This window comes from Columba livia, chromosome 1 (assembly GCF_036013475.1).
Source record: "Columba livia isolate bColLiv1 breed racing homer chromosome 1, bColLiv1.pat.W.v2, whole genome shotgun sequence".
Lineage (NCBI taxonomy): Eukaryota > Metazoa > Chordata > Aves > Columbiformes > Columbidae > Columba > Columba livia.
The window spans coordinates 9,178,356-9,205,809 of NC_088602.1; the positions used below are offsets into that span (position 1 = coordinate 9,178,356).

Consider the following 27,454-nt stretch of genomic DNA (forward strand, 5'->3'; position numbering starts at 1 on the left):
TCAACAAATTCTATCTATGCTGGGGTAGTTGGCATCCTTTACAGCTCTTCTGATGTACTAGTATGACTTCTCTAGGCAAGGCTACACTCACTTCTTCTTTGGTAGCTTGCTTGCTGAAAGGTTGCTTGTGATTTGTGTGTTAAATTAATCCATCCAAATCCAGACTTTACAGAGAGAATGATGTGCAGGATGTGCAGAGCTGCAGGAAGACCACCGCTATCTGAATAGCTTCTTCATGGGCAGCTGTGTGAGTGACCACAATTCAAACTGACTGGAAAGCCTTGGCGAGGTATCCAAGAGCTGCTATTTCTCATTGCCTGAGTAGAAATCAGCTTTCAGTGTAGGGTCTGGAGTCAGGCAGCCTTTCTCATTTTGGGGAGCCTTGTCCTGCACCTCTGCATTCCTGTCTTCAACATATTACTGTTACAAAACCATAGCCTAAGAACTTGTGCTTTAAGTGCTGTACTGCTGGGAGGATGATGCCTTAAATTTCCTGATAGTTGAAGGATTCTCAGTGATAAACTGTCCTTTTCAGAAAAGAGAGTGGATGTGGTATCTATTCATTCAATTTGATAACTGATGGCAGTGCAAGACTTAATGTGCTGGTGGATCCTTCATCTCAATCACACTTTGTAAGCACATCTTTTGCTTTCTGAACTGCTATGGATTGGCCTAAGAACCAATGTAACAAGTGAAACTAACTTGTGTTCAGCAAGTTACTGAGCCTGGTCCTTCAATCAGATTGTCTCTTCAACTAATACATGTCACTTGTGTCACCATTTCCAGGAGATGGGTTCTGATTGCATTTAATAACTTCCTAGATTTAATACCTATGTCAGTGTTTCATAACTTAGTAAATTCATATGGAAGTTGTTCTGCTCTGAAACACATCTGCACTTCATAGTGTTTGTACGTGAAGAGAAGCGATGTTGAACCTTCAAACTAATGAATTCTCAAAAGTAACGCAAATGGATCTTTTCTGGCTCTGTCAGGTGTCCTCAATATCATATTTGGTGTTACAGACTGAAGTTCTGAGGCATAAAAAATGAAAGCCTTGATTGAAGGTGTAGAAGTTAGAATGCAGGTTTCAAGCTGGAAAAGAGAATTTGAGAACGACTGCAAAGGAGAAGCAAAGATTTATTTTTCAGACATGGTTCTTTTTGTTCTACAGGAAGGGCCAATTTAGAGGAAGCCAGTGAACCCCGGAGTTTTCCTTCTCTAACTGAAAATGTACTACAGTAAAACCCAATTTAACTTCAGTCTCAGGTCATTGCATGAATGATCAGAGTAAAGGAAAATGAGATTAAGAGATTGGATCACCTTTTTGAAGACAAAGCTGTCTTAATTTATCATCTTAAGGTGATAAATTTGGATTAGATGATAAGATGCTAAATTCAGATTAATTCAATTTACCAATGACTGTCACTAAAAACATGTATACAACTGTATTGTATAAGCTGTTTAATGCCAATGAAGGAATTCTCAGCCATGGGCATAGAACTTGCTTATAAGATATTAAGACAGGCTGAGATTGGCACTGTAAATTCTAGTTAGGAATTTTTCAGCATGTTATTGTGACTTAGGTTGGTGTCTTGGAGTAGTAACAGATGTCGGGAATGGTAAGATGGGTTTGTTTTTCATGTCTGGCACCATAATACAATAGCACTTTTAACTGCTGGTGAAGGAAAAAACAAAGTGCTTTTTACAGAGCCCCTTGGTACCAATTAAAAGTTATGTCAGTGGTTAGAGAAGAAGTGATGCTCATGTTTGCCTTGGAAGTGAATTACTTGGAGTATGTTTTCCTCATCAAGTAGTACAGGAGTACTTGGCAGCTCTTTACTCTCTGATTTCATAGTGTGATTTAAAACAGGAGCTGTAAGCTATAAACCAGGCCTGTGAGGAGAAACAATAGCTCTTATTCAGTGGGCAGGAAAACAGGGAAGTACTTGTTAAAGCTCGTCAGTGAATTTTTATTTTTATGCACTACTTATCTGTAGGTCACAATGCAGACATCAGCTGCTCAAATTAAGCAGGAAACACTTAATTTCCTCATGACCTGGGTATCTTCCTTCAAGGGAGCAGTTAGTAGTAGAGACTACAAAAAGCATCAATGATCACTACGCTCTCTGAAAATAAGCAATTTTTAGTCTCACTAGCTTTAATCATTAAAAGCTGTAATAGGCCCCTGAAAGTTTCTGATAGACTGTCTCGATTAGACAAAGTTTAAAGGACTGAACAACAAACAAAACTCCGTGTGGCCGAAGCAGCAAACTGTTGACAAGCCAGATGTGCATGAGAGAAATCCTGTTAACTTCGCTGAAGTTGTACCAATTGTCCATGAGTTTCTAGCAATTGAATTAAACTCTTAGCTCTGGTTTTTTTGCTTTTTTCCAGGAAAAGGCACTGGGCAGGAGGGGGGAGATAGGGAGGGAAATTAAGTTCAAAATGGAATTTGATGCTAATGTGTTCTATATTGATTTCATCTGACTTTGAGGAGATCAAGACCAGCCAACAACATAAATTGTTGTAGACTGTGCACATAACCTGTAATGTATGCCAAATTGGTGAGACTAGAGGTCATGCTTGATAATTTCATTTAATGTCTTCAAAAACTGAATAAATACATTAATTTTCTTTATTTCATACATTCTGGAAAATTTACATTTTTATATCTAAAGCAGTGAAACTTGTAAGACGTTTAATTGGGAAGACCAGGCTGCACTCAGTCATCTTCCATGTACTCGTAAAATGGTTCATTTCTTTGTTTTCCAGACATGTAAATTCAGAGAATTAAATATGGAGAGAAGAATGGGAGTAGCATTTATTTTCACCACAGTCAGTAGATACTGTCCTTCTTGCCTGTGGTGTGGGGTGATAATTTTTGTTTCTATTTTAAGTTTTCAGTTGCTGTCTCCTATGTTTTAGTTCAGCCCTGCTGAGCCTGGACTATTTTGTAATATTCAGCACGGTTGTAGTGCTGCTGCCAAGTGACATTATTGCTGTTGTTGTGCTGTGGTTGCTGTTCTCTAAAGGTGTCTAGTGAGCAAAGAACGACATTTCTAAACCTTTTGGGTTGTTGTTTCTATCCTCATCTTGCCATACCAACTTTTTCCATTATTCGCTCCTACGGCCCAGATGCTGTTTGTGTACAAGCTTACCCTCGTGTCAGGCTTCAAGTGAGAGTGATTAGATGAAGACTATCCAGAAAAGGTATTTGTAAAGCAAGACCTGAGATGTGTGTCTGTCCGGAAGAGGAGAGGGTTCACAGAAAGGCTGTTTTGTGTGGGCTGTGAGCACACATGGAGCTGTGATACTGTGCTCTGGCTTCTCCCTCTGCCGGTACCAACACACTCGGTGGTGCATCTCCTTTCATTCCTAGCTAACTTAGTCTTCTTCCAGCAGGGGTAAGTTTTCTTGTATTGTGAAGCAAAAAAGTCCTTTCTAAAAGCATCCCCAGAGGCACTTAGTGTGAAAAAGCTGGTCAGGTGTAGCCTTAGATGGTAGTTTGTGTGCAGGAGCTTCTTTTCAAGGCAAGAAGAACAGAAAGTGCTGGGTGTCAGGCCCTTTGACTTCAGCAGGCTTGGGCTGAGGCCAGGCTGAAGTAGAGGAAGTGGGTGAAAGCAAAACTAGCATTAACCAAATGTTTGATTTATGCTTTTAAGCAGCAGCAGCTTGCTTTTCCTTACTGCCTGCTCCGTGAAAACCGAATCTTCCACAGCCGCTGTTGAGAACCACATTCTGCTCTGGAAGCTCTGGCTTTACTGTAATGTTTCCTATACAGTGAAAAGTGTGTGACCACCTATGTCTACAGTTTTCAGTCACTGCTACTGGGGGGAAATGTAGAGTTCCCTTGGCTCCTAATCAGGAGCTCCTGTCCTACAAGGTGATGGGAAATGGCTTTTAGCGATGTCTGAGGAGTTGCACAGGGTTTGTTATATAGTTTATAACAAAATATTCTTTCCTATTTTTAAGTGGAAAAAGGCAAATGGAAAAACATTTTCCTGTAAATATCGAAGAGTCTTTATTTAGATGAGAAAACTTGCTTTGCTGAGAGAAAAGCATCTGTGGTCCAGCTCAGTTCTGGGCGCTGACTGACCCATCGTTTTTCTGTACATTTGCTGGAGAACTTTTGTAATGCTTGTGAAAAGAGAACGGGATGTTTTTGTTGTGCAGTAGAGCAATCTGTAGAAAACCTGTCACCTGAATGCTGCTGCTCTCCCTGTCATCCCATCTACCAAGCCTTGGAGCTCTGCAAGCAGACAGTTTTTCTGAAGGGTTCCCATATGTTGCAAGCTTGCCAGAGAAGCAGTTGCTACCTGGTATTTTTGCTGTTGTGTAAGGACTATGACTAATTACTGCTTTGTTGATTTGTTTTCTGAAATTGCCTTCCCCCCTCCCTCTTAAATGCTCAGCAGAATTAGTAGCTATTAAATAAACGATCCACAGTGGCCTATGTAAAATCCCTAGCACGATCTTCTATAGGTATTCTGTGCCTTTTAATGCTGTTGCCATTTTGCCTCTGCTCTATCTAACTAGAATAATATCTGGTTGGATGACAGGACAGTTTTGACTTTGTCTCTTTCCCCACCCCATCCCCCTGCCTTGGTCCTCTCTTTTCTGTGGGATTAGCTGGAGAACATAAAATACAAGTAATAGTGGTTGAACTAAGGCTGGGAGAATAATAAACCGGAGCAAATTTCCTTGTAGCGCCGAAAATCTGGGAAGTAAAATGGTTGCAAATTGAGTTGAACCTTTAAAAATATTTACCAAGTTAGACAGTTGTAGCCCTTTCGTGTGGAGAGCTAGAGGTATTTTAAATATTTAATTCCATCAAATCAAAATATATTCTTGAATGTGAAATGCTTTTTTTCCCCACCGCATCCTTGTTTACAAAGAATCTGAGGAAGCCTTTCAAATGAAAACCATTTTGATCAGGGAAGATCAAACTTTCTTTGTAAAGTATTTTGTTTAAACAACTATTCCTATTCAAAACCTTAGGGTTTTCTCAGCAAAACTGGGATATTTTTATACTGCTTGATCTGGGACACATGGAAGGTTCATGTACAATTTTTTGCCTCCACTCTGAAGTTTATCCTCCAAATGTGATGGATTTGTAATTCAAACTGAAAGGCAGATGGAAAAATAATGCAGGCCTTTACCTGTTACAGGTCTGAGAGACCTTTCACAAGGATAACTGTGTTTTTGTCTGCTATAGTGCAGCTTTGTCCTTATTTCGGCCTTGTGAAGTAATGCACCTTGGGTAATATGGCTTTGACCTGGTTGTTCCCTACTCCTTGCCCCATCCCTTGTCCGGTGGAAGAATTTCACCAGGGTCATAATGCCTTGAATGGAAGGATTAACGATGTGAGCATTTGGTGTGTTTATCACCATGGTAATTTGTTATAAATTCCTATAGCTGATTGATTTTTGGCAGTACAAGCCTCTCCATTGCCTGGAGAAGAGCAGAACGGCAGGGGAACAGAGACTGTGGTTAAGGAGCATCAGCAGTAAAGCTGATAAAAGCAATTATTGCTGTCTCTGGCCTTGGTCACCCATCACCTCCCTTGTGCTGGGGCTTTGCAACGCCCAGTGTGGGGCAGAACGTGTTGGTAAGGCCTGTGGGACCTGTCAGACCATCATTCCAACTGGAGGAGCTCCGACAAGGACTTGTGCCTTCGCTGTGACTGCTGGAGGATTTTACACCTAATTAATTAAATTCTCCATATGTTTATGGACTTCATTTTTACAGGGCAGGCAGAATCTGGAGTTTCAATCGCAGCACAAAAGTACTAATGGTTTGTGGAAGTTGAAAACTATTTGTATTCTCCTTAGCTGCTTAGGTTTCCACCATAAAAATAACATTTCATCATGTACTGTTTGGAAACTATTTCTAACAAGCGCTGACCTGAGTAGCCCAGTGCTTTCCTACAGCATATCCTGTAGCTGTTTGGATGTTCTTTGGTCTCTTTCTTTTAAGTGTCTTGTCCAAACTGTGTGACTAAGGACAGGGGTAGAGTTCCTGTCTGAGGCTTTCCTTGTCCGTGCTTTTTAATCACCAAAGTGATAAACGAGCACTAAAAGCAGATTTCCTTAAACAGTTGCAGCCCCCTGAGAGCAGGTGACATGGTTTCTGCAGCATAAAAGAAGTTTCAGTAAAATACACAAAGCATGTCAAAGGCCACTGTGTTTACAAGGACATAGTCACAAAGCAAGAGATCCCTCCGTTACAAGGATTTTAAGCCTAGATTAGTTTTGGGTAGTTGATTTGGCTGGAAGTGCCTCCAACCACCACTAGTAGACTAGAAGTTGGAGGAGGCAAGCAGCGTGCCTATTGTTATGTCTGTATGCTTTGTTAAATGTAACAGGTAAACAAAGTATAATTAAATCTAATGAACAAAACCTCTGAATTATGGGAAACGTGGAAGTCCATCTCTTCCAATTTTGTGATATTTTTTCCATGTAGGCCATTCGAGTTAGTGGGTTAATGTAGCCTGATGCAAGAAGGTGCAGTTTACATCTCCCTGCTCTTCCACAGGGCATCAAATGATTATGCATTTCAACAGGCTGGTGCTAATCTTCAATCTGCTGTCCCTTACACAAGTATCAGCCTAGAAGGCAAGGAAACACCTAATTGCTAGCATGTAAAATGGAAAAGATCAAGAAAAGCTAATATTGATTTTATTTTGTTTTTCTTTCTGCACTAAATGAGCAGGGACAAACTCAGAGAATCTTACCAAATGTCAATGAGATGAAGCCTCAGACCCAGCACACAAAAATGTGCAATAACAGAAAACAAAGCAACAAGAATAGTGTTAGGGAGGAAGACTTTTTTGTTTAAACTGATTTTTATTTAGCTTTCATTTTTAGTTCTGTCTCCCCTGCAATGAAGGTATTGTGTGGGTATACATATATTTTTAGTGGTACTCTACTGCTGCAATGGTTTTTATGAGCTTGAATATTTCGTTATATGTAGTAATACTTGTAACGAACTTTGGCACCCCTTGAATATGATGCTGTACAAAGATGGCAAGGCAGTCCCTGCCCTCGTGAACTTGCAACTTAAATAGAGGAAGCGAAGATTTTTAAGAGGAAACAAAATAATAGGGTTAGCTATCTGGACTGGAGTAAAACCAGGAATAAAAACACGCTGGTGAAATCCCAAAGAGGCTGGTGCCCATGCTGCTGTTCATGCCAGAGGATATCCTCGGACTATCCTGCATCTTCCTGTCCTCAGGAAATAATTCAGACAGGATGAGTGCTCAACACAACAGCATGAATGCTTGGAGGGTGGAGCACAGCTCTTAAAACCCCCTGGCTTCTCACCAGTAAAACAACTGATTGGATTTCAAATGGAATATCCAAGTTTGGGAGAATAAAGCTGTTGCTTAGAACAGTGAAATTTGAAGCATGACACAAAGGCTTCAGACACTCCAATCCTGCCAGAAACTCAAAAGCATGAAAGCATCAGGTGCTGATTTACCAAACTGAATGACATGAAATGCGCTTGGTTAGAAGCTATGCTGTGAATTATAGTGTTTTTTTTTTGGTAAAGACTTATGTTTGCAGCCCTGTCTCTGAAGTCACCAATGACCTTACGATGCTGCTGAGAAGGAAGTGGGTTTTAGCCCACATGTCCTGTTTTGTCTTTGTACTTCACACAGTGCCATAGTTCCTGACTGCTTCCAGGAGTATATTAAGCAGACTAACATCTGTACAATAACCAACATCTGTTGTGCCTTTTTTGTTTCCTCCTCAGAGGAGATACGTGGCTGAGTGGCTTGTTTTATTTTAAATGGGCTTCCAAAACAACAAAAAACATATTAAAAACAAATATATATATACCCTGAGATAAGTCATTTATGAGAGCTCAACATAAGATGTGATACATTCATAACTTATTACTTTCAACATTCCTTTTTCTGTTTTTATTTTCCATTTTATTAGTATCAGAAGTCCAATTCTGTGCTGGCGTTACATGTGTATGATACTTCCATTTTTAAAACATTGCTGTTATATTGCTGATGAAGACTGTGTTTTTATTTTAACCAAACTTGCTAGGTAGTCCTGTTTACAGAAGCTTAAATGGTTTGGTTTTGGAAGGGAACTCTGCATGTTATCTGGTCCAACATCACACTCAAAGCAGGGCCAAATTCAAAGTTGTGTTAGGTTGCTCAGGACCTTGTGTTATATTTACTGCTGGCATCCTGGCTAATAGTAATTGTGAAAAATGTAATTAGAAAAACCTCATGTGTGATAGTATACCTCTACCATTGTTACTTTTAACCAACAGTTAACGTATTGTAAATGTTTACTGAACTGCTTTTTTCTTTTGCTGCTGTGGTCTATTCCAATTAGGTCTTGTTTCAAAAGTCATTGCTTTCGTCTTCATCCTTTTGCTGAAGTGTGGGAAAGAAACTTTCTGGTTCGACTTTTTAATGAAATCTGACTTGAGAAAAAGAAAACTCAGGGTGGTTTGAATTGTAAAGTGTACTTCACATTGTTTGTGAGATTTATGATTTGCTTTGCATACCTGTTCTACAGAGGATGGTGAAAGCATTTGCTGAATTGGCTACACGACAGCTCCATCTGCTGTTCTTGAACGACAGCTTTCCCTTTGTGTCCCAAGCTCTCACTTGACAATTTTCTATTAATTCTTGTGCCTTTTCCCCTCAGACTTCATACATTTTCAAACATTTTTTACTCTTGCGAGGAGACGCTCCCTGAAACACCTTCAAACTGTGTTGATGTTCTGGATTGCGAATTTCTTTGATTTTCTTGGCAATAACCAACAGTTGTGACATCTCTCTTTCTGCCTGCTTTACAAATGTTAGGGTTATTTTTTTAGGGTTGTGTTACACGTCTTACCCTTGCAAAGACAAGTTACTACAAGGTATGAAGCCCCATCTAGCAATAAAGGAGTTTCTGCTCTTCAGTTGAGTGATAGGTATATGTGATTTTTATATATATAAAATTTATTTATTTATTTATTTTTCTGGAGAAGCCTGGACTTGTCTGTGCTGCCTGGGATCTTACACACGTCCATGGTTTGATGTGTTATGAATACGATGAACAGGCACAGTTTCGCTTCTGCGACGCTATCACATTTTTACAGGTTGGGGGAGGAATGGGAAAGAAGAACGTGACTGGCGGTGAGTGAGTCTACAGCACAGCTCAGGGTCGAGATGGAGGATCGTGACACTTTGATCAACATGGTTATTAAAACGGACAAAAGAAAACGCAAATTTCTGTGCGTTCTCCTCAGTGTTGCGAGGCTCACTGCAGCATTGGGATTGCAGGGCTTGTTTTATGGGAATAGATTTGCGGGCTCACTGCAGCATTGGGATTGCAGGGTTTGTTTTATGGGAATAGACTTTCAGAGCACATCACAAGGAAAACATAGTAAATTGTATCTCTAAAATGAAAATTAAACATAATTCAGGAAAATTATGTAGTTCAGTAATACTCATATTTGAATATTACTACCTTAATGTTCCCGTTCCTGTGCAATGGGAACAGCAACATGGGCTTGAACATCTGTTCTGCACAGTAGCCCATTGAATAAGCTCAGCCTGGTGCCAAAAGGAGGCTTATCCATTGAACTATTCTGATTTTTTTTTCTCTTTTTTCCTTGTGTGTGTTTGTTTCCTTTCCTCCTCCACGGTATGTTTTTGGACTGTTGCATATTAAGCTGCCTACCCTGAGAAGATGTTGGTACATATTTTCATAGTTCAGGGACGCCTGTTAGAGAGCAGCGTAGGGGAAAGGGACCTGGGGGTCCTGGTGGACAGCAGGGTGACCATGAGCCAGCGCTATGCCCTTGTGGCCAGGAAGGCCAATGGTACCTGGGGTGGATTAGAAGGGGGGTGGTCAGTAGGTCAGAGAGGTTCTCCTGCCCCTCTACTCTGCCCTGGTGAGACCACACCTGGAATATTGTGTCCAGTTCTGGGCCCCTCAGTTCCAGAAGGACAGGGAACTGTTGGAGAGAGTCCAGCGCAGGGCAACAAAGATGATGAAGGGAGTGGAGCATCTCCCGTGTGAGGAAAGGCTGAGGGAGCTGGGGCTCTTTAGCTTGGAGAAGAGGAGACTGAGGCGTGACCTCATTAATGTTTACGGATATATAAAGGGTGAGTGTCACGAGGATGGAGCCAGGCTCTTCTCGGTGACAACCAGTGGTAGGACAAGGGGTAATGGGTTCAAACTGGAACACAAAAGGGTCCACTTAAATTTGAGAAGAAACTTCTTCTCAGTGAGGGTGACAGACACTGGAACAGGCTGCCCAGGGACGTTGTGGAGTCTCCTACTCTGGAGACATTCAAACCCACCTGGACACCTTCCTGTGTAACCTCATCTGGGTGTTCCTGCTCCGATGGGGGGATTGGACTGGATGGTCTTTCGAGGTCCCTTCCAGTCCCTGACATTCTGTGATTCTGTGAAGCCGAATACTTTTTGTGGTGTAGTCTTGTAGTTGGCGCTGTGGCTTCAGGCAGGAAGGATGCAGAGTCAAGTTTTAAGGCTAAATGTTTAATTTTAGATTATTCCATAAAAGGCAGACAGGACACAAGCCTATTTCTTTCCTATCGCTGGCGAGCAGCCTGCCCAGAAAAGTTAAACACAAAAAGATACTTCTCTCCTGTACAAACAGACCTGGAACAAAAGATGTGTTAGTTGTACTTCCTAATAGTGTTGAGTTTATTCAACTATATGGTGATTTTTATTAGACGTGCCTTATCTAATCCTTCCCTTTAATTGTCACAAGGTCTTATGACCAAGTTCTTTTTCAGTTGCTGACCTTGTTCTGCCTTTCTACATCTAATCACTCTTGATTCTGCTTGTTGTAAGAAGTGAAACTAAACTAAATAATAACTGTGCAAATGAAAAAGGAGCCAGGTGAGTTGCCAGCATAAAATGAGCCCAGCAGATGTTGTCAGCGCTTGAATTCAGTGAAAGAGCCCTTAAGTATGTGCAGAACATCACCACATGCTTAGGAACAAATAGTGAATGGTCCAACTGAGCAAAACTAGAAGATAAATTAGTTTAATTTGGGTCTGGAAGCAGTCCCTGCAGTTTTACTTATTCAGGGCAAAGACCTTGTTTGTCAAGATGACTCACGGACCTTCAGCTGCTCTTGCAGTTCCGCTTCAGCCTGAGAGAGTTTGGAAAAGACAGTTTGCAGCAGGTTGTATATATGTATTTTATGCCTTAAATAACTTCCTGCACTCTCTTTGACCCAAAGCAAATGATGTGGAGTAGTTGGATCCTGCGGGTCAAGATTTCAGCTTTGCTGAGCTGTCTGGAGGAAATTGCCCATACGTTCGGTCACTACCTTAGCAGCGAGTGCTGGGATTTGTGTGCGACGTGCTGCTTTTTAGCATTAACTTGCAGAGGTTCTCAAAACCGGGGAGGTGGAAGGAGCATCTGAGCAATTTGACAGAGTTGTGGGTGTGAAGGCAGATGGGTGAGGAGGGATGTTAAGCCAGCAGATGTCAGGCTGGTACCGCCAGCAAGGAGCTGTGAAAGGAAAGATGATGCTTTGTGCTGGTGGAAGTCAAAACTGGGAATGTACAGGTCATTTGTGAATATGTAGTAATTAAGCAGTGTAGCCTGTCTGGACTAGTTCTGTGTTTGGGTTTGTTGTTTATTTTTTTTGTAGTAAAAGCCTGCATGTGTATTCCAGAATAAGATTATGCTTATCCACAGAGTTACCTTCTAAAAGCAACTTATATACTTTCCAGTACAGATGAGCGCTTGGGAAAGGGCCAAGGGGAATAGTGAATACAAAGTGGTGCGAATAAAAGCTGAAAAACTGACCTTAGGAATTGAAATGGAATTTCTAACGAGGGAATAAATCCAACATTGTGGCGTTTGGGTTAAGTGCTGTGTGTAGGGTTGCAATGTTTGTAGGATGGAAGAACTGGGGAGGGTACGTGGATTAGGGAAAATTGCAAGGAGAGAAGGAGAAGCACTCCACAAAACTATCTGTAAACTCTGGCAATAGCACAAGAGCTACAGAGAATTAGTGTTTTCTAAGAATTGAAAAACCCTCATCACTTTCTAACATGAATCTTTAAATTTCAATCTTACGCCAAAAGGGGAGGGAATGAAGAGCTGGGGGTTTTTTGTTGTTTTTTGGGGTTTTTTTTGGGGGGGGGGTTGGTGTTTACTTTGAATGATAAGGCTAGTAACAAATTTCAAAACATTGTGGGACAATGGTTCTTTTTACTTGTTGATACAGTTTTATTCTATTGGATATTTTTTTGACCCCTCAGAAGATTGATCAGATTTCCAAGGTATATTTAGAATATCTTAAGTATGATACTATAAAAAGGGCATGGATTTCTTTTAATATCTGAGAGTAACATTTCTCCTTCAGCATATACACCTGTGATTTTGGCTGCTTCATTTGCAAAGCAGAAAAAAATGGATGTATTAGAAATATAAATGAATTCAGTGTAATATTTTTTTTTATCTTAGTAAAACTTTTATGCTTTTCTTTATTTTTCATCTGCGAAGTGACTGTCAGAACTTCCCATGGACTCCAGGATCAGTTTTAGCCTGCTGAACATGTTGTTGTTCCTTGTTCTTACAGGTGGATCACTTTGGATTTGATGATAATCTTACATTCCAGCAGCGGTATCTCATAGCAGATCAGCACTGGAAGAAAAACAATGGACCGATACTGTTTTATACAGGCAATGAAGGGGATATCACGTGGTTCTCCAACAATACAGTATGTAAAAAATAGGGTTTTAATTCATGAATTGGCATCCCTCTTTCCAGTAGTGGTGTGCTGAAAAATTAAGGAAGAACAAGGAGGCATTGTCAGGATATTGTTTAAAGAGAATTTGCAGTGGTTGTTATTGTTATAGGAGGAAGAGGAAGCTGAACAATAACACAAAGTTTTAAGAGGTTCAGGGTTGTATTGGAAGCCCATAGAAATCAAAGGGGTGCAGTTGTATTAACTTCCTGGAGTAGTGAAGAAAATTTCTAGAGGAAACACTGAGGTGCCTCAAGCTAAGAATGCAAAATTTCGGACCAAATTACACCTATCCCAGTCCTTTAGACTGCCCAAGTAAAATGGGAGGTTTTGATGGTTATTTTTCCTCTATGAGGAAAATGTGAAGTGAGATGAAGCAGGCTGGAAATCAAAGGCAGGTGATTCTTGTTCTCTGCTGAGACCTGTGGAAGCTTTCCCTTCCATGATCGATATAAATGCAGGATGGAACGTGTGGGTATTTTTTGGCCACCTCGACACAAAGTGCAGTGACACGGCAGGAGGTGGCGTGTGCTGAGCTCCGAGCAGCCCAGGGCTGCGGACACGCTTTGTCAGCAGGGGGTTGCTGCCTGTGTCCATAACTGGTGCTAACAAGCTGCTGTCAACAACTAATAACTAGTAGTAGTTATTTATTAGTCGAAAGCAAGTGTATGGCAATAAGCGATAATCTAGAGGATTCCAAAACAAATTTTGTGTTCTCTGTGACGTAGCCCTAGCTCAAAAGCAAGCTTTTCTCCTGTAGCATTTTTTTATTTCCTATGGATTAAGCTTGTGCCATAGGAGCTCTGGCAGTATCTGCTCTGTGTGTATTCCCCAAAACAATACTGCTTAATATTTTGCAGCATTAAAATATACATATTTCCTTTGTATGTGTCCCTGTCTCTGGGTGGAGATCTGTTTTGTGCGTTTTCTTACTGCAGTGATACTTTAAAACCGAATTGCACTCTGTCTCTCTAGTTGCATTTTGATGCTGGTATCTTTCTAATCAAAGAGTTGGAATCCGCTAGACCAAAAGTAGAGGCTTTGAACAGAATGGATTCAACTTATTTAAACGTGTGTTTTTCTCCAACCAGGGTTTTATGTGGGATGTGGCTCAGGAACTTAACGCCATGTTAGTATTTGCTGAACATAGATATTATGGAGAATCTTTGCCCTTTGGGAATGAGTCTTACAGTGTAAGTATCCTCTTTTTGTCTTCCTTAAATGTGTTTCCTACAGACATAATTCTGCCTATTGTAATTCTTTCCAGTGCAATGACTGTTAGCCTGAGGAAGATTTAGACGTGCTACAAGCAGTCTTATATTTGTAACTATCAATTCTAGAATTAAAGATAAAGAAATAACTGGAGATTTTTCTAGCATTTCAAGGGACACCTGCAAGGAATATTTCATTTGTTATCAGGCACAGATTTAGAACTCAACAGCTGCTGTGGGGAATAGAAATGCTGCTGCTGCAAATCACTCCTGTGCTGTTTATCATCAGTTTTCTTTGGTTTAGGACTCCAAGCGTCTGAATTACCTGACGTCAGAACAAGCTCTGGCAGACTTTGCGGTACTGATTGAGCACTTGAAGTCGACCATTGCAGGAGCCCGTTACAGTCCTGTCATCGCTATAGGAGGATCTTACGGAGGAATGCTTGCAGCCTGGTTTAGGATGAAGTACCCCCATCTGGTAGTTGGGTGAGTGTACTTGTCCTGCTCAAACACAGGGCAGGCGTTTGTTATTTCTGTGCTATATTACAGCTTTAGGAGAAGCACCATAATTCAGGCTGGCTTGAATTTTTCAGTACTGGGTGGAGCAATTAAGTTGCTTCGAATTTGGGAAGAGGCGCTGTTTGCCAAATAAACACAACTATGGTTCAGCAGGTACTGGATGGTGTATATTTTCAGAGTTATCTGTTATTTTTGTCAAAACAATTATTATCAACACTGACATTGCACCTAATTCTTTTAGGGTCACCAGACTTCTGGTGACTTGAGGCAGGTCTTCAGTCTCTTCAGTGCCTCAGTTCTCCTCTAGGAAACGAGAATAGTAATTCCCCTACCTTTGTCTGCCACAGAGTAGACTTGTGGGCAGGGGCTCTCTTCAGTTGCGTTTGCACAATGACAGACCTGGTTGTGAGTTGAAAATGAAAATAATAAAGTAAGCAAGTCTCAATTTCTACTTCATGCACTTATACCTTTGTACAAGTGTCCAAGACTTACAATCTTCAACAGCCTTTACATGCAGACCTATGGAATAGTTTTGCAACATGATGGTTATGTTGCCTATCCTCAGTGTCCAAGCTGAATTAAAAATGCTACTTAGAGAGTGGCTGTGGGGAGCCACAGAAGTTCACTTTGCGGGGGTTCAGGATACATCTGTTTTTGCAACAAACCTTTTTATGTCCCTTTGCAGAGCTCTGGCAGCCTCTGCCCCAATCTGGCAGTTTGGTGATTTGGTTCCATGTGGCGCTTTCTTCAGCATAGTGACAAAGGATTTCAAAAGGAGCGGGACAGGCTGCGCAGAGAGCATCCGTAATTCCTGGAGCGCCATTGACCGCCTTTCCTCAACAGGTGAGGCCTCACCAATACCTTTTCAAAGGGTTGTAATGCTCAGGATTGCGTTATGACTTGAGAAAATCAGCCAGTTTATGTTGCAACTTTCATCTGTACGTGTATTGATTTTTTTGAAACTATACTCCTAATACTGCAAACTGCCAAATGAGCTTAGCATTATGTTTTAAATGTCTCTTTTGTTGGATCACAAGCTTTGTTTCACGCCTCCTGGTGTGACAGGTGTGACAGGACCTAACTCCAGATGAGAGCCTCAAGGCTTCCTTTCTGACAAAGTAGGCCATATAGAGTCATTACTCTAGAAAAAAGTAGTTTAAATACCAACTGCGGCAATCAGACATAGAAAATCACTGCAATTCAGTGCTAGAGACTCATACTCAATGAACCTAAGGGTGTTTTCCAACCTTAAATGATTCTATGATTCTACAACTACCTGAAAGGAGGTTGTAGTGAGGTGGGGGTTGGTCTCTTCTCCCGAGTAACAAGCAACAGGATGAGAGTAAATGGCCTGAGGTTGCACCAGGGGAGGTTTAGTTGAATATTAGGAAAGATTTATTCAAGAAAAGGGTTGTTGGGCATTGGAACAGGCTGCCCAGGGCAGTGGTGGAGTCACCATCCCCGGAGGCATTTAAAAAGATGTGTAGATGTGGTTCTTAGGGACATAGTTTAGTGGTGGGCTTGGCAGTGTTAGGTTAATGGTTGGACTTGATGATCTTAAAGGGCTTTTCCAACCTAAACAATTCCACGATTCTGTATCAGATGATGTCACTGTACAGCAAAGGAATGCAATTAAAAAAAAATTCTTGCTAATTGAGTTCAGTGTCCTAAAGGGAAAGTCTGGTATGATGAGTGAGCTAATTAAAATCAGGGAAGCTGAATTGGATGAGTTCTAGATCAGATAAAATAATGAGAAAAAAAAAGCCAGGAGACTCCCAAGGGAACTATATATTAATAGTCCTTGCACTATGAGTTAGCTGTTTTGAAGTTTTCCTTTCATTGGAAGAAGAGTGCCCTGATGTTACTTCCAATCAAAAAAATGCCAAGTGTCTTGTAAATCTTTGTTTTTTTAAGTTAATGGTATGTTAGCTGTGACGTACCCATACACTGAAGTATGCAGATTGTATTTCCCTTCACTTAGATGTGCTGGCTAGAATTTGATCTGCTGTGCTTGTATATATGTAGAATAATCTCACCAGGTCAGTTATGCTAAGTGAAAATATGTTTTAGCGCCACACCTGACCTATGTGTTAATGGAACAATATGTTAAACTGTTGTTTGTTTGTTTGTTTGTTTTGTTAAAGATGAAGGTTTACTGTGGCTTTCCAAGACATTTCATTTGTGCAGCCCATTGAAAAATCTTGAGGATGTCGCTGTATTGAAGAGAGGGCTGAGTGATACCTGGATAAACTTGGCTATGATGAACTATCCCTATAAATCTGACTTCTTAGAGCCTCTGCCAGCTTGGCCTATAGAGGTAATAGAGAAATTATGTTTTGCAGAATTGATCCCTTGGTTTAACTAATTATCTACTCTTCTTGCTCATACCTTTTCCTTTATTTTTGGCTCTGTAGAACCAACATGGCTGGAAAAAAAGACTATTGGGGCAATATCTTGTTGTGCACCAACCAGTTTATTCACTAACTGCCACTTGTAGGGCTAACAGGTTTCATCAGGAGCCCGGAAGAAAAGTGCCAGGGATGACTGAAAAACCTCAGCTGTCTGGCAGAGTTGTTCTTGAGGAGCAGAAATGCTGCACAAAAAGCATGTGTGATCAGAGCTTCTGATGCCAGGCTTAGCTGGCAGAGCTTGCAGTTGAAGTTTTGACCCGATGTCCTTTTTGATGTGGGAGAGCCAGTGAGAGAAGAAATGTGGATCACCACGAATGCATTGCAGGGTCACGTCTCAAAGTGGAGCCTCTTTCCACACTTGCAAACCATCACTAGTGTAATGCTGTTTATCTCCAGTGCTTTCTGCAAGATTTCTATTTTCTTGGAGTGTTTTTTTCTTCTTTTAAGAGCCTGGCTGAATTTTTCCACGTGGCTTTGGGTTATTGTGTGTAGCAGGTGAGGTAGATAAAATATTGATATTTTTGGGCTATTAAACAGCAGTTAAATAAAAAATGGAAATTGTCCGTTACGTAGAGCTGGCTGATGGAGGAGGGGAGGGACATTCATCTATCCTCTGTGTCTGTCTGCAAAGGCAGTATGAACACCTTGAAAATTATTTCTGCTTCGTTATCAATCTGACACAATCTCAGGAGTGTGCTCACCTTCACTGTCCATGCTCTCTCTGAGTGAGGTATAAAGCTGTGATGGAGAACGCTACAGCTTGTCTGAACAGTGCTGATGTATGAAATCTGAGTTAAATTAAGGCATTCAGATGCTTTTTTCTGACACAGAAGCTTGAATCTGACTCAGGGTGAGAGAGAGAGGGAGGAAACACGTTTGAGTAGCTGGATATATGTATATTGCTTAACCTGTTCACTGTTGTGGGCTTTCAGTGGTTCCTCAGAAGTATCAAACTCTTGTCTCTCCTACACAATCTGAGTTTCAGATGCAGGGCTGTCTGCAGCCCGCTGTTCTGCCCTGTCTCCAGTGTGTATCTGCATGAATTAGCGAGCTTTCCAAACCTCTAACTGCAGAGTTATAGAACTGATGGCTGAGCTGGCCAAATCCTAAAACCTACTTGGAACTGGGTGTCTGTTACAGGCTACCAGATCAGGGTGGGGAAGTTGATAAGGCCTGTACAGACAGCTGAGAGCAGCCTCACAGTCACAGGCCCTGGTTGTTGTGGGGGATTTTAACTTCCCTGATGTTTGCTGGAAGGACCATTCATCCAGCCAGCCACAGTCCAGGAGGTTCCTCCAGTGCATTGACTATAACTTTCTGATGCAAACGGTGGAGGAGCCGACTAGGAGAGGTGCACTGCTGGACCTCATCCTCACTAACAAGGAGGGTCTGCTTGAAGCAGTAAAGGTTGAGGGCTGCCTGGGTTGCAGTGACCATGAAATGGTGGAGTTCAGCATCTCGTGTGGCAGGAACAGAATAGCAAGCAGAATCGCAGCCCTGGACTTCAGCAGGGCTAACATTGGCCTTTTCAAACAATTGCTAGAGGAAATCCCATGGGCAAGACTGCTTGAAGGTAAAGGGGCCCAAGATAGTTGGTTAGTGTTCAGGGACTGTTTCTACCAGGCAGAAGATCAGAGCATCCTGACACGTAGGAAGTCAAGGGAGGGAGCCAGGAGACCTGCTTGGTTTTCTGGATATTCTTTGTTATATATTTGCATGTGTTATCTTCCATTACAGAGGAGCTAAATACTCTTTATTAAGTATTATGTATTTTAAGAAAGGCAAATGGATTGAAAGGCCTGATGAATGAAATCTTAAGGTTGCACAGCTTTTAAAGTTTTAATCAGGAAATGTAAAGTTTCAGATTCCTCACAGCATGCACTATGCAAATGGAATGCTCCTTTTTATTACAATGCTCAAGGTATATCATTGCATAGAAAGATGCTTTCTGGAAATGGTCTGACTGTACTTTGAAAATAAATTGATATCTATCAGGTAGCGTGAATTCATCTTCACTTATACATTTAGAGTCCCCCTTCTCTCTTTGTTGCAGGAAGTCTGCAAGTTCTTGAAGGATCCCAGTCTCTCCGACAAATTGCTGCTGCAGAATGTTTTCCGGGCAATAAATATATACTACAATTATTCAGGACAAATCCTATGTTTTGACATGGCTGAGACTGCAACAAAGAGTCTGGGCCACTTGGGTTGGAACTATCAGGTATGCGCTCTGTCCATTCTAAATTGCAGCTCAGTGAGGTTTCTTGAGCAAGAACTGCCAAGTCGTTTAGCTGTCAGTATATTGCGCCAGATGTAATTGATGTACTGGTGCCAAATGTAATCATGAAGCAAGTATGACAGCTTCCCCAGGAGGTTTAGACTGTCTTCATTAGCCAGTTGTTTCAGCTCTTCATATAGACTGGAAAATGATGTACAGGAGCAGCATTTTGGTCTTCTAATCCCCCCCATCCCAGCCTTCCATCCCAATTTGTGCATGCAAATATGTCAGGACATGTTGACACTTATTTCTTTCAACTAAAGCTGTTTTATATTTATATTAGGAAAAATTTCTTTGTGGAAAAGGGTTGTGAAGCATTGGAACAGGCTGCCCAGGGCGGTGGTAGAGTCACCATCGCTGGAGTGGTTTAAAAGGTGCATGGGGTTCTTAGGGACGTGGTTCAGTGCTGGACTTGGCAGCATTAGGTTAATGGTTGGACTTGATGATCTTAAACGTCTTTTCCAACCTAAATGATTCTGTGATAGTTTGATAGTAATTACTGATCAAATGCTGTTGGAGCTTTTTTTATTTAAATACTGCACTATGAGCTGTTGAACAGTCTCCTGCGATTGTGTCTTGTTGCCCTGCTCTTTCTTTCAGACTTGCACTGAGATGGTGATGCCATTGTGCACAGATGGTGTCAATGACATGTTTGAGCCTCAGAAGTGGGACCTGAAGGCACGTTCAGAAGAGTGTTACAAGCTGTGGGGAGTGAGGCCTCGCCCTTCTTGGATTATTTCTATGTATGGAGGGAAAAACATCCATTCACACAGCAACATCATCTTCAGGTGAGCCTTGTTTCAGCTTCTAGAGTGGAACCTTCCACCAGTTTGGGTTGTCAATGCAGAGAGCCTGCCCTAAGTAGCAAAAGGATCTGTCTCCAACACTCCAGCTGAATACATGATGAGCATGCTTGGTGTTGCTCTTGAGAGTAAAATGGTCAATCTGCGGTGGCCAAAGCAGCCAACTGTTCTGTCACTGTCTGTGTGACTCTAAAAGAAGAATTAGGGTTGGGCTTCTGCCAAATGTAGTTCTCTTCCCATGTGGATTTCTTCTTACCTTGTGGCCAAAGTCCAGCTTTCCCATACTGGTAAATCCATCTAGCTTGTCAGGGACAGAGCACTGTCCCTTGCACATAAAAGGAAAGTCTAAACAAGCTTAGAGTCTCGGTCACTAAAATTTGTTGCTCTGGGTGATAGCCTTGTGGAGGGGCTGGCGTGACATTCCTTTTCCCCTTTGATACAGGAAAGAGAGGGAAGTACCTTGCGGAAGCTTTCCTATTGCTGCCAATTGCCTTTTTCTTTTAGTGGTAATTTGACAAGTTTCAACAAACTTATGTAAGATCTAAATACAATGAGATGTTCCCATTCTAGCAAGGCGTACCTTCTATAATACAACAGAAGTTTGTCTGAAACACCTTTGTATGTGGTCAAAAAGTGAGAGAGTGTTTCATTCTGGTGCAAAAACTAGTGCGTGCTCTTTGCTCTGGGCCTTCACTTTCCTTATTTTGAATGTTAAACTCTGCTTTCTTTAAAGGGGGGTTCATGTAGCTGTATTTCTGTTGTGAGGTGATACAATATTTTGGGCAGCTAAGTACTAGCTGTTCATCAGGTTGTTATGTGATAGGCATTTAATAAACCCATTGAAGCCTGTGCCCTCAGGAATCCTGACCTGCTGTACTGATTGCCCGTTGCGGGCAGCTCCTGAATATGTCCCTCTGTTCTCCGGTTCAAGTTGTGCAAGGCCTTTAAAAAAAATCACTTCTTTAAACAAAACTCAGAATTAGTCTGTTGGACTTGGTAAATAGGTTTGTATTTTAAAAGGAGCAAGTCCTCACTTGAATTGGGGATTACTCCCCGGATTTCAGCTGTTAGTGTTGGTCTGTTCAGCTCCAAAGGCCTGTTGCTTTTGTTTGTTCCTCTTGTTTGTCTCTTGCTGTTTGTGTCCCATAGGATATCTGCCGTAGAGTGAGAAATTCCGTTCTTTTTTTGGAAAACATTTTAATAAAATAGAATTTGTTGGTTTAACTTAATTTCTTCAGTGTTGCTTATTTCCAGGGCTTCACAGCTCTGTACAGTAGAAATGTGCTTTGTAAGCAAGAGACGAGCAAACAAATCTAAATAAATGCTCTAGAATTTATGCCAGCTGAAGGAGCTTGAAATGAGAAAAGCTTGAAAGCAACCAAATGAGTGGAGTAGTGCTGTACATACAAAGCTTTGGATCTCAAGCTGGGTTGTTTCTCTTCAAACAAATAAATTGTCAGCACTGTACATGTATATAAGAACCTTTTATCCTTGAACACTGCAGAGTGCTTTACAAAAATATCTCTGTGTTTACCAAAGGATACGGCTCCCTGTGGGGTAAAAAGCACCATGTTTCAAGTGTCAGGCAATTTACACTACAGTTTAGCGCAGTAAGGGAGGATACTCCATCTAAAGAGAACTGCTGTAGGGTGAATTTATCCAGCCGCAGTGGGATTTGGCCACGATGCTTAAAACTGGCATTGCTGCATCTCCTTCTGCAAGTAGATCCCCGTTGTGCTGTATGTGTTGTGTGGGACTGGCCGAGGAATGTCCATTGCCTCTTCAGTACCTTCTTGGAGGTGTGTAGAATCACAGAACAGTTTGATTTGGAAGGGACTCACCCAGTGCCACCCCTGCCATGAGCAGGGACATCTTCACCAGATCAGGTTGCTCAGAGCCCCGTCCAGCCTGGCCTGGGATGTCTCCAGGGATGGGGCATCTCTCTGGGAAATGTGTTCCAGTGTTTCACCACCCTCATTATAAGAAATTCCTTCCTCACATCTTCCCATGTAGTATGTGAGTGGTTACTCAGGCTGTAGGCAGATTTACTTGCCTGTCCTGGGCAACAATTCTGTATGAAAACACTGTTTTGAGGAACCTGGATTTCCAGAACCCTGTTTGCCTTTTCCAGCAATTCCTGCTCCCAGTACTCTTATTGGAACTTGCTGTGTACTTGGTATGGAAGTGCTCCATAGCACTGGAAATGGCATTTTAATGCTGTTCATGCTTGTGGTGGCAGAGAGCTTGTAGCAGTTGGTAGTGTCTTGTCATCAACACACTATGGCAGTGAAAATCAGCCCAGGTTATATCAGACAGTATGAAATTTGGTGTGCACAGTCTGAAAACTGATATTTTTCAGTCTGGATGGGTCACATCTAGGTTGTATGCTTCTAAGTCAGGGCACCCACCTATCCAGTTGTGCACTGGCAGGGGGAGGCAGGAGGTGCAGGCTGTTTTGAGAGATACTGGAGCCTTGTGCAGAAGTGGGGATTGTTAGCATAAAATAAGGGAATGGTGGAAAAGAAGATGAGACAGAACAATGTCTGGCTGAGGAGAACAGGTGAGGGGGGAAAAAAGTTAATAAAAGGAAATTGGCAGTTGTGGACAGTGGGCATGTTAAGAAAGGATGCACAGACAGTGTTGCTAAGAGTGGAAAACTTCCTTGTTCTGGTTGGGGCTGAGAAGCTCTGAAGATGTGACAGGAACAGGAACTGTTCGCTGTGGCACAGGCAGATCCCTCTTTATGCTGTCAGGGAAATATGATGAATTGAAAATGGGACTAGTGTGCTGATATTTTGCATTAGGTGTTTTTCTGAAGCCCTACTCGCCTCGCCACTGCTGGAAAGGAATGGCTGAGTTATTTTTTTTCCTCTTTTCCCTCCATCCTTTTCCCTCGCTCGCTCCCTTTTCTCTCCTTCTGTTTACATTGAGAAGTCCTGTCCTGTAAGATGGGCAACTGAGTACTTACATGCATGCTCAGTTTTAACACCTAAATAATCCATTCCAGTTGGTACCAAATTATCTTATTCTGTAAAACCGTTAAGACTTACTATTATTTTGCAGTGAGCCCTCCTCTCAGCAAGCATCGCTTCCCAAAGTGCGTCAGTGCCATCGTTTGGCAGGAGACACAGAGGACGCAGCCAGCAGCTCCCAGAAAAGCCAGAGACAGGGTTATTTTCTTGTGCACACTTAATTTCCACATGACTGGGACCACAAGATGCAAGTTCATGTGCATCTTGGGTCTCTCAGCAACTCGTCCCTCTGGTGCCAAAGTGCTCTGCTGATTCAGGTGACCTTTTAAACCAAATGCTTTTTGCTTATTGGTCAGCTCTGTGTGCTTTTTGTTTGGCGGATACAAAATGTATCTCTTTTCCTAAGTCATATTTAGAACCACTGAATAACTACAGAGATTCAAGATCCTTTGTTCCCTCATTAAAAAAAAAACAAAAAGTATTAGTTCAGACCCCATCAGGTTTTTATTCTTAGTTATTTCTACAAAACTCCTTTTCACTCATTTTTTCTTTCTGTTATTTTCTGGTGCTGCCATTGTGATATTTTTTCTAGCTGCATATCTCTTAATGTCTAAGGTTGTTTTAATTTCTTAGATCCTTCTAGAAATTTACACTGACATAGAGCAGTCCTTCTCTAATGTTTCCTTTTGTGAGTAGGTCCACTGTTGTAAGTCAGGAACAGATCCAGGTTTGTGTAGATCTGTGAGTATATGGGTGTTGCTTTCTTTTTGTAGACGCACATTGAAGTAATGGAAAATAAGATGTAGTAGGGATTTCTGGGTCATTCCCAAACCCGGGAATGAGAGGTGCAAAACTCTCATCCCTGTTCAGCTGTTGGCATGCTCCATGGACCAGGCGTTATTTGGAGGCAGATCTACAGTGCAAGGCATCCTTTCATTGACTTGGGGTAAGAGAGGAGGAGTAAATTGCATTGAATTGTCCTGTCCCAGAGGAAGAGTCATTGTAGACAGCTTATTGAGGGATAAAAGCTTTATTTTACAAAACCAGTTGGCACCCAGCTGAAACAAGAAAGGGTAGAACTTCCTGGAAATTCAGATCTAAAGGGTCCAGTTCATTATTAGTTTATGGCAGACTGAAGAATCACGGAATGATTGGGGTTGGAAGGGACAGATCACACAGGAATGCATCCAGGTGGGTTTGAATGTCTCCAGAGAAGGAGACTCCACAGCCTCTCTGGGCAGCCTGTTCCAGGGCTCTGGCACCTCAAAGTAAAGAAGTTTCTCCTCATATTCAGATGGAACCTCCTCTGCTTCAGTCTGTGCCCGTTGCCCCTCATCCTATCGTTGGGCACCACTGAAAGGAGTCTGGTCCATCCTCTTGACACCCACCCTTCAGATATTTATAAACATTGATTAGATCCCCTCTCAGCTTCTCTTCTCCAGGCTGAACAGACCCAGCTCTCTCAGCCTCTCCTCATAAGAAAGATGCTCCAGACCCCTCATCATCTCCCTCCAGTATTTCCTTGTCCTTCTTAAACTTGGGGAGCCCAGAACTGGACACAGTAAAGAAGGAAAGCACAGTGCTTTAATTTGGTAATTTGGACTCGTCTTGATACAGGGGAACCTGAACCTTTTATGACAATGGCAAGTGGCAGCAGATCTGTCTCCAGAGGCTGTGGCATTATTATAGGTTATTACCTGAATTAGCAGATAATTAATGACAGTTGCGTAGCCTCAAGCTAGTAAGAGCTCCCTACGTCTGCCAAGGAGGCTTCTCTCAGCAGAGGGGTGGACACAAGGCACTGAGACAGGGCTGAGGTCTGTTTCTGTCAGCACATGTGCAAAACTAGTTGAAAGTCAAGGTGGAGATGTTGACATAAGCTGCAGGCCCCCTGCCAACTGCTGGGCTTGCAGACCCTAATGAGATATCTGTTTCTTACAGCAACGGTGGCATGGACCCATGGTCTGCAGGTGGGGTGACCCGGAACATCAGCCATTCCCTCGTGGCCATCATGATCCCCGAGGGAGCCCATCACCTGGACCTACGTGGCCGCAACCCTTCGGACCCCAAATCTGTGCAGCAAGCTCGAGACTTGGAGCTCTGCTACATGAAGCAGTGGATTAAAATGGCCAGGCACCACTGAAGTGGTGCTGCAACAGCTGCAGCCATTGTGCCCCCGTTGGCTTTGCTGGCGGCAGGGCCAGGCCTTATGGCACGGTTGTCTGAGCATTTCACTCCTGTTTCCTCCCCCGTGCTGCAGTGCTAACCAGCGCTTGTGCCCATGAGAGACGCAGAGTGATGGAGAGCGTTCTCTGATAATAAACTTTAGTTGAAGTGCATGGCTTGAGCTGCCTCCTCTGGTTTGCTTTCCTCTTAAATGCTGTCCTTTCTCCTGAAGAGCTCCTGTTCTGGGCTTCATTTCTTCCTTGCTGCACTTGCTGGTTGTCCTGGCTGTTAGTATGTGTTATATATACAGTGGATTAAATGGCAGTGCTGTTGATGATGAAACTCCTGCTGCCTTCAGTGGGACTGAATTTCAGACACCCTCAGCTGGTGCAGGCTGCCACGGCCGGGACGTGGAGATAATGGGAGACAGAAATCACATCTCACCGTGATGTTTGGTGGGGAAACTGGCTGTGCCATTTGTAAAGAAACTAAACAGCCCTTACCCTTTGGAATGAACGCTGGAAAATAAGTAAATATCTTCTTTTTAATTTTTTTTTTTTCTGTAGTTTTCTGGCAGGTTGTTAATCAAAGCTCCCTCAGGTGGCTTTTCTATTCTGTGCTGCACTGAATGGTCGGGGCTGGGCCCGGACTCACTCTGCTGTTAACTGGCTGAGTGTGCACAATCTGCATCAGGGTTTTGTTTCTTCCTTTGCTGGTTGTCCTAATTCTGAAATGTTTGCCACTGTGATGGTTGCCAAAGAAAACTCTGGGCGTGTTTTGTGTGTGTGTATACATGTGTGTCCCCCACAAACACTTAACTTTTCCAAACCAGGAAGCTTTCGAAGCTATTCTCTTGAAGAGCGAATGTGACACTTGTGCTGGCTAGATCTTATGAAGTGACAAATAATTGGGGCTGTGCCTTGTGTGGGTTCCTCCCTCTCCCCCATTCTGTGTATTGTTCCAATTCTGCATGATCTGTTTGCTGATGGCTCTTCAATAAAAGCCCTTTTTTTAAAAAAATTGTTTGCAGGGCGAACTATTCAAAACACAGAATGCAGCTCTCCTCTTGGATCAGCCTAAAGCCTGATGCTGAGCTCAACAAGCCAGGTGCACAGGGCTTTCTGTAAGGCTTCCAACACAGAGAAGCTGCCCTGATTCATGAGACAGCATATTTGACATTAATAAATGGCTGGGGCAGTCCCCTTATTTTCCAGCCTTGGCTTCATTCACACTGCAGCCCTTCTTCAGAAAGAATTCTTTGCAGTTTAAAGGACAATTCCATTTCAGAAAGACTCAGGCAAGGCTTCTTGTCCCCAGACTCCTAAAATCCCAATTCTGTTGAAAAGTTGTCTCAGCTTTGATGATATGCCTGATAGTTGAGTATTTTTCTAAGACACTAGGTGGCCTTTTCTGTTTCCAGTCTCCTCCCATCCTCTGCAAACAAAGCGAACCCAGCACTGAAATGTTATCTTTTAAAATGCTCCTGTATGTCGTCTTTCCAACAGATTCCCTGGCATTCCCTTGTCTTGTGTTAAACATGACGTTTACATTCAGACCCTGCAATCTGAACTTTTCACACTCTTGAGCAAGGTAATTACTTACGAGTCTTCTTATGTGTTAATTGATGTCAGGTAAAGCCCTGGTTTACTGCAGGGCAAGGAATGGGATCTGCAAGAATAAGTATAAATTTTGGGGATCACAAATAATTTTAACTGAGCAAGGAAGAGCCTGGTCCTACTGTCCCCACTGATTTCTTGAGGTGCTGCTCCAAGTGCAAGTTCTGGGGTAACCATTGCCATGTTGTATGGAGCAAGACATGGGGAAATTCATGAGTTGGGCTGAGAGTGATCCAGATTACCAGCTACTGTATGTTGTTAATCAGATAGTGTCTCCTCCTCTCTTCCCTGCTGGCTAACTTACTGTCTCAGGAAACAGCTGCTTCTTTGTTGTTTGGAAAACACTTCTTAGCTTCGATCACCATAAGTAATTTAAACTTTCATTCCTCTTCTCTTTCTTTTTTCACTCCTTTCATAAGCAGAAAAAAATTGCCCTTAATAAAACTTAAAAAAATCCCATGCAGTTTTCAATTTCAAATTTTGAGAAATCACATTTAAAACCCAAAATTGTTCAGTGTGGTTTTGCTCGTGTGTTTTGTTTTGTTGTTTAATTTTTATTTTAAAATAATCTTACAATTCCATTCCATTTCTGTCTGTGAGACTGATTCAAGTGCATTTTGGATCGGGTTCTTACTGCTTGGACCAACTTATGGTACTGACTTACTTCTGATTACTTTTTTTTCTCCTCAAAGTGAGTAGTTGAAACTTCAGATCTTATTTACCTTTA

At 42.1% G+C, this 27,454-nt stretch overlaps 1 protein-coding gene and 1 long non-coding RNA gene across 2 annotated transcripts in view; one reads left to right on the plus strand and one right to left on the minus strand.

Moving 5' to 3' along the window:
* PRCP (prolylcarboxypeptidase) overlaps positions 1–26,131 on the plus strand; it is a 29,990-nt gene extending 3,859 nt beyond the window's left edge. The window contains exons 2-9 of the mRNA XM_005510758.4: positions 12,587–12,727; positions 13,846–13,947; positions 14,270–14,451; positions 15,170–15,327; positions 16,629–16,801; positions 18,949–19,113; positions 19,771–19,958; positions 24,887–26,131. Of these exons, the coding sequence (XP_005510815.3) occupies positions 12,587–12,727; positions 13,846–13,947; positions 14,270–14,451; positions 15,170–15,327; positions 16,629–16,801; positions 18,949–19,113; positions 19,771–19,958; positions 24,887–25,088 (1,311 nt within the window). The 3' untranslated portion in view covers positions 25,089–26,131. The remainder of the gene's footprint in view (positions 1–12,586; positions 12,728–13,845; positions 13,948–14,269; positions 14,452–15,169; positions 15,328–16,628; positions 16,802–18,948; positions 19,114–19,770; positions 19,959–24,886) is intronic.
* LOC135575720 (uncharacterized) overlaps positions 1–27,454 on the minus strand; it is a 78,386-nt gene that overhangs the window by 16,891 nt on the left and 34,041 nt on the right. The gene's annotated exons all lie outside the window — the stretch shown is intronic.